The sequence below is a fragment of the Carcharhinus amblyrhynchos genome, chromosome 1 (genome assembly GCF_965287045.1).
Source record: "Carcharhinus amblyrhynchos chromosome 1, sCarAmb.v2.hapA, whole genome shotgun sequence".
NCBI classification, from domain to species: domain Eukaryota; kingdom Metazoa; phylum Chordata; class Chondrichthyes; order Carcharhiniformes; family Carcharhinidae; genus Carcharhinus; species Carcharhinus amblyrhynchos.
Genome location: NC_137324.1, coordinates 123,851,815 through 123,858,923, shown reverse-complemented (window position 1 = coordinate 123,858,923; position 7,109 = coordinate 123,851,815). Strand labels below are relative to the sequence as shown.

The 7,109-nt window shown below is 44.5% G+C and overlaps 1 protein-coding gene across 1 annotated transcript; it reads left to right on the top strand.

Moving 5' to 3' along the window:
- The first annotated feature begins 563 nt into the window (after nt 1-563).
- Nucleotides 564-3,879, top strand: hmx1 (H6 family homeobox 1). The gene is made up of 2 exons (XM_080199359.1): nt 564-1,223; nt 2,455-3,879. Exons 1-2 carry the CDS (start codon nt 920-922, stop codon nt 3,063-3,065), a joined length of 915 nt encoding a protein of 304 aa, XP_080055485.1. The 5' UTR covers nt 564-919; the 3' UTR covers nt 3,066-3,879.
- Nucleotides 3,880-7,109: the final 3,230 nt, after the last annotated feature.

Below are 7,109 nucleotides of genomic sequence, written 5' to 3'. Positions count from 1 at the left end.
TTCTGCCCAGTATTGGTCCACAAACAACAGCGTTCAATTTACCGACAAGGTAAAAATAAGTCAAGAGGCGAACAGAGCATCTTACTTTCCGTCTGAGCACAGAATGACAAAGTTTGCAATGGGAGCAGGACAAAGTAGCCAAAGCCCGGCAAAATGCATCTCAGACAGCATTCGGCGTCCTGCCACTAACTACAATGGGACATCAGGACCATTTTTTGGGGGGACACTGACAGGAAGTGAATTCCGAGTGTTAGCCAATAGGGAATGGCTTATCGGGGTTTGCAGAGCGCCCCCACCCCCCCTGCGCGCACACACACACACACACACACACATTTAAACCACCCCCGCCTCTGCCCCCTCACTTCTTCTCTGAGTGTGTGGAATGCGAGACCTAGATCTGGATTCTGATTTGTGATTTGTTCGCTAATTGACCTAAATAAAGGCACTGACAGACAAGCCCCTGTAGCCGCAGGCACAGTGTGTGAACACACAGCAGTGAACTCATTGCAAGCAATTCTCTCTATTTTCTTGAGTAATCCCATTTGCCATTGTGCCCGGCCAATCCGTGGTTATACTCTTTGTATGTTCAGCATTTAACTCGCCTGACATTTTAATTTCATCATTTACAATAATTCCCCCTCCTACCAACTACCCCCCCCCCCCCCACTTCACTTCTCCTCACTGACTGGCGCCGAGTGGACGATGTGTTGGTGCTTATGTTTTTCGGAGAGGGAGAGTCGCTTGCTGCCTTCCTGCGTTTAGCTGCCGTTTGCTATGACCGCTCGGGGAACCGGTCTCTCGCCAGAGGAGAACTCCGCCTTTGCTGTTTAACGGCGAGAGAGAGAGAGAGACGGGAAAAAAGGCCGCCCGCTGCCTGGGCTTTGAACACATCTCCTCCATTCAGACAGAAGAGCAGACCATGCCGGATAAAGTGACCGGGGCTCAGGGCACGCCACCCGCCCAGGTGTCTTCCTTCTTCATAGAGAACCTGCTCCGAAATAGCAGCAGCGGCAAGGCGGCGGGAGGGAAGGAGGAGAATGGGGAGCGGCTGGCTCCCAGATCCAGCCTTTTCCATCGCGGGACTGCGGGGAACCACTGCAGCCAGCTGTGCTGTCACATCTCCAGCCTGGCCTTCAGTGCACACAGCTCTCCACTCAGGGAAAGTATGTTGCAGTGGTACACGGGAGCGCAGCCCAGATGTGCCGGCTGCCCCAGTCCAGACAGTAAGTTCACTCTCTTATTGTTGCGACCATTAACAACAAGCAATTACACAGCCTCCCCTCCCCTTCTCTAACCACCACCCCCCCCACCCCACGCCACCACCCGCTCCCTCTGCTTCAGGGTTGCCAAGCTGGGAGCAGACATGAATGGATTCGAGTTTGTGCGATGAAATTTTCGTTTGTTTATCCACATATCAGTGCTGTAAACACTGGGCCGCTTCATCTTTCAACATCCCGGGGCTGGTAAGCTTTACATTCAGATTCCAGTCAGTCTAACAGAGCTAATAGAGGATAGGGTGGTGATGATACCAAGTGCCTGATCCCACTGTCTTCTCTCATGATCGTATTGAACCGAGTGAAATGATGAAAGAGGGAGTGGGGACCACATTCCACCCCCCCCCCCCAACCCCCGGGCCAGAAACCTTCTGTGTCGATACATTTCCTTTGTATTTTGTGTTGCAGTGCCTTACCGTCGCAACTCCCATCCCCCCCGTGCCTTTACCCCATCATCCATGTCTTTACACCAATCCCATGTCTTTATCCTACTCCTGTGACTTTACCCCACCCCCCATGTCTTTACCCACTACCCCGTGTCGTTACCCCAACCCTGTCTTTACCTCATCCCCTTGTCTTAACCCCCACCCCCATTTCTTTGCCCACCCTCATATCTCTACCCCATCCCCATGTCTGTACCCCTATCCCCATGTCTTTACTCCTATCCCCATGGCTTTACCCCTATCCCCATGCCTTTATCCTATCCCCATGTCTTTACCCCTATCCCCATGCCTTTATCCTATCCTCGTGTCTTTACCACCCCCCTTCCCCCGTCTCCTCATTCAGGACCAGAGGCCGCAATTGCCTTCATTGTTTCCAAGTTGCAAATCCTTTTTCAATTTCCCATTTAAAACTAAGTCTCGCTGCATGTTAGATTGGAACCGACCTGTCGGCTCCTTCATTTTATAGACTGCGATCAAGAAATAATGATTGTGATGAAGGTGCTTTTGCTGGATTGGCCCGAATGATAATAATAATAAGCACAGTCATGACAAAACCGAAGTAACCTTGGTGATCATAGGTACAGCCTATGCTGGAGAGATTATCACACACAATATTGAGCAGTGACAACACTGACAGGCTTTACTCTTCACTTGCCTTTTGTTTTCATCCATTCGTCTCGACCTGTGAAGGAACCCAGGGGCTGACCTGTAATTGCCGTTTCTATTTGTGTCCACAGGTCCCAAACAAGGAAGCTCCAGTTCGGAGGAAGAGCACAGTTTCTCCCTCACCGCGAGCGATCTGGACTCCCCGCTAGTTTCGGACAAAGGAGACGGTCACAAGGAGGTCTGCAGCCAAGAGGAGGACGAGCTACTGGAGGGGAAGGGGTCAGAGGCCGGCAGCAACCCGGCTGTCAAAAGCCAGACGGACTCTGATCAGAAATCGGGTCGCAAAAAGAAAACGCGTACGGTCTTCAGCAGGAGTCAGGTCTTCCAGCTGGAGTCTACTTTTGACATGAAACGCTACCTGAGCAGCTCCGAGAGGGCTGGCCTGGCCGCTTCCCTCCACCTGACCGAGACACAGGTCAAAATCTGGTTTCAAAATCGGAGGAACAAGTGGAAAAGGCAGCTGGCCGCGGACCTGGAAGCGGTCAACCTTTCTCACAACGCGCAGAGGATTGTGAGAGTCCCCATTTTATATCACGAAAACACACCGCCGGGCGCCTTAAGCTTCAGCCTACCGCAAGTGTCCCCTCCGCTGGTGAGCTTCTCCAGTTCTGTCAACTATCCGCTCAGCACCTTTCCTTCTCCCATGTCTTTCCTCAGGTCACAGATGAGTGGACTGGTCTAGGCGGCACATTGAAGGTGGGACTGTCTTGCGGCATCGAACACAATCGAAACAAAAGACATTTTTTTGGGGGGGGTCAACTTCAACACTTTTGTTTTGTCTCTGACACTTTTTTCAGTTGGTGCGAATGTGCAATACTTGACAATTTTATGGGGAGGGTCTGTGGCTGCAGAACCGAACAAGAAATTCGCGCGTTTTTACACCCAAAGAGATGATTTACACAAGGAGAGGGTATTCACTGTTCCGGTGACATTATATTCCACCGCGTCCAAGGACTACAACATCAAAAAAAAACTTTATCGGTAATTTCTATAAAGTCACCTTTGCTTACTTAATATATTGCTGTGTTAATGCATTAGTTTTTTTTTACTCCTAGTTCTTGGTAGAATGAGCATGTGAGGACTGGCAGAGCAAGTTCAAAATGCTCGATTGGGATTTTAGTATATGTTATGAACATTAGTTACCTGGACATCTCCTTGAGTTGATTTTTTTAACTCATTGTAGCACATTTATATTACCAGAGGAAACAAGATTGCAATAAACCCTGGTTCAATCCCCAAAGAAATCAGGCAACCTGTGTGTTTGAATCAACGCATCATCTACCATCGCATACCGTTTGATTTTATATCGATCAATTTCTGGTGTGGTTTGTTACAGAGCTGTCGGGAATAGCGAATGCTGGTACGCTTTGGTGCTTCCTTTACATTTTATTCATGCATTGTACTTTTATTTTTATTTAGCCCTTTGCTTATAAAGATCGCCTATTTTCGACTGAGTTATGGCCTCACCCACAATATACAATGAACATTTATCCTCACGCGATGCAATAAAGAGGAAAACGATTACTTTGCAGCTTTACAAGTTGTGTCTTACAAATCAATGCTGAGTTTCAACTATGCAACATTCATAATATTTAGCCCAGTAACGCCGTTACTGTGCTTTGCACTAACGTTGCCCCATTCGGGTGGCGCTGTTCGTTCTGAATAAGGCGACATACACACTATTATACATTGGAACATACCTTCACCAAAACCAAAATAGTCTCAGAGCTAGACATAATTCTAGTGCTCCGGGTTTTATTGTGGAAATTAAAAATTGTAAGTTAAGGCTTTTTATACCGAATGCTTGGTGGAGATCCAGAATTTAAATACTGTTAACAAAATAGGACCGATGACACATTAAAAGTTATACTTAATCAAGTCCAGTTTGTTTCCCTTAGTTTCCGTTTTGTCAGTCCCCGCGCCCCCCCCCCCCAACCCCGCACCTTGTTCAACGAATCACGCTAAACTCCGTGATAAGGCCTCCCACTTTCTAAAAGCTCTTGACAAAAGTTGTAACAATCGAAGTTTTCTTCTCCAAACGTTGTAATGCCAGAATTTATCTGCTCTGAGACGCCGGGAATAAATTCACGGGATTGACAGTTTAATTTGCATGGTGCCAAGGCTGACCGTCACAGCGTTTGCCACGTGTTTGGGCAAACGTCGATCACAGCTCATCTATAAACTGCTCATGAATGGACCGTTATGCCTAATATGCCTAAAAGACACCAATCTACCGCTAGCTGTGGTCAGAATTACATTGCCTTTGGTTTCTGTAACCTTAAAAAAATCCGACACCGGCATTATCTGCGATTCAAAACAGAATTGCCGACCATGAATTTATTCAAGTGTAAGATTGTAAAAAAAATGCAAAAAGGCGAAGTGATAAGGTTTGTGGTCTAAATTAACATTTGTAGCAATTCAATCATCCCAGAAACAGGAGCAAAGGGTGATTATTGCTGACCTGAGGTATTCTGTCTAAACTACACTAGAAAGTCTCTCAAAAAGCCCATAGCTCCAGTAGCTGTTTGTGGGATTCCAATAAATTGGAGATTAGGTATAACGAAAAGTTTTAATGCTTATTAAACCATCAACAGGTTTCACATCGACAACACATTAACACTAGAAAAAGTTCAAGTCATTAAACACCTTTGAGTAAAATAAATGGTGCATATCTGTAAGAACGTACCTAATCAATATTTGCCTCATTTGACTTTTATATTAATTAATTCCCGTGCCAGTCTATTATAAAGCATATTATTGAACCTATACTTTATACCGAGATGGTTGTCTCAGATGGAGACTTCCGAGTTTGAATGTGAGCTGCATGTAATTTCCAACCCTAATGTACCGTGTGCCATTATACTATTCTAGGCCGCAGATTGCTGACTTGTAGTTTTGAAGGTAGAGGGGTGAACGGAAAAATTCACGGATTTCTGATAGAATAGAATTCAGTCCAACAGTCACGTCAAGCACAACAACGGAGCGACAGACTGGTTAACACACACTCTACCATCAGATCCTAGAACTTACCTCCGTGAAGTCGTTAACCTCGCAATTTGGCGACAATATTGGTATAGAACTGAACTGAGTGAAACATCGTCAACACTGGGAATAAAGAGAGAAAACATTGGAAACAAAGACCGGCCAGGTTCTAAGGAGAACATTTACGTTTTACGAATAAATTATGAGCCCTGCTTCATGGGCTAAAAACTAGGAGGCAAACTAGCAGAATGGTGCAGTCAGTAAAAATAGTGAATGGAACGGTGCAATAGAACATTATGCAAATACTGAGGAAGGAAAAGGTCAATGTAGAGATGCGTCAAATTGGAGTAACACGTTTACTGCATAACTGAAGTTAAATATTTACTACTCTATGATGTTAGATTTATTAACCATTATCGTTAAACTAAAAACAGTTACTGTTGGTCTGAAGCTTATTTTAAGTCACAGTTACATAAAAAAACCTTCCAGATCTCATCTCCAAAAATCGAAACATAAAATGTATAAAAACCTCCAAAATGAGCTTCCAATTTGTACCTGCCCCCCCCCCCCCCCTTACACCCACCCAATAACGAATGCACCAACTAGATATCCCGCTCCATTGTCTAAGATCAGAGACACCCAGGTGTCAAGAACTATAGAGTCAGCGTGAAACCTCAATAGGCTGAGGCGGGGGAAACGTTAACTGAGTGAAATATGTCATAAATTAGGAACTTTTATTGATAATTACCGAGGGTTGTGTTGAAATTTAGCTTTCAGGGTTTGAAATCCACAATAAGTTAAATGTCCTGTATAATTGTTCGCTGATATAAATGAAGGTCTTTTAAAATTACTGATTCACAGAGAGTGCTCAGACATGTTGTTAAACTTGCAACGGGTTAATGGAAAATTCCTGACTTTTCATCACTGTATGGATCTCCACTTAATTTCCACAACACTAGTATAGCATCAACGAAAAATGGAATTAGATAGAGCCGGTCAGCTGAGGCACGGAAGTAAATAAACAAATTTTAATTTAAGTAACTTTACTACCCAGTCATTCGAAGGTTGCTAGAGTATTTTTCAAAACTTATATTTGAGCTCAACTTCAGTCTGAATTTCCATTAAATGTAGACATTTGTGCTATATATACATAAAAGGAAAAATCCGTTTCATATTCAAGCATCCCAGCTGTTATGGTAAAACGGGCCTGAAGTAGACGGTCTGAGATTTAAAACAAACCGAAAAGAATGTAAACATATTTTAACCAAACCATAGCTAACATCTGTAACGTATTTATCAATGTTGACGGTTTAGCGTACATGCTGACTAAATAAATATGAGAGCACTATCTGAATTGTTGGATAATCTCGCCCTAGAAGAGCGGAATAAATTAAGGAATAGCGAGAATGCAATGCAGAAAAGAACTAAGATAGCATGTTATTTTTAAAAATGCATTTGCAGAATGTGGGTGTCAGCATTTATTGCCCATCCCTAACTGCCTTCCATTTCAGAGGGCATTTGAGAGTCAACCGCATTGTCGTGGCTCTGGGATCACATATAAGACTGACGAGGTAAGGACGGCAGATTTCTTTCCCTAAAGGACATTAGTGAAAAGGATGGATTTTTACAACAGTGGTGTCATGCTTATCATCAGACTGTTAGTTTCAGATTTCCGTGGTGGGATTCGAACCCGAGTCTCCAGACCTTAATCATAGAAACATAGAATCCGTACAGTACACAAGAA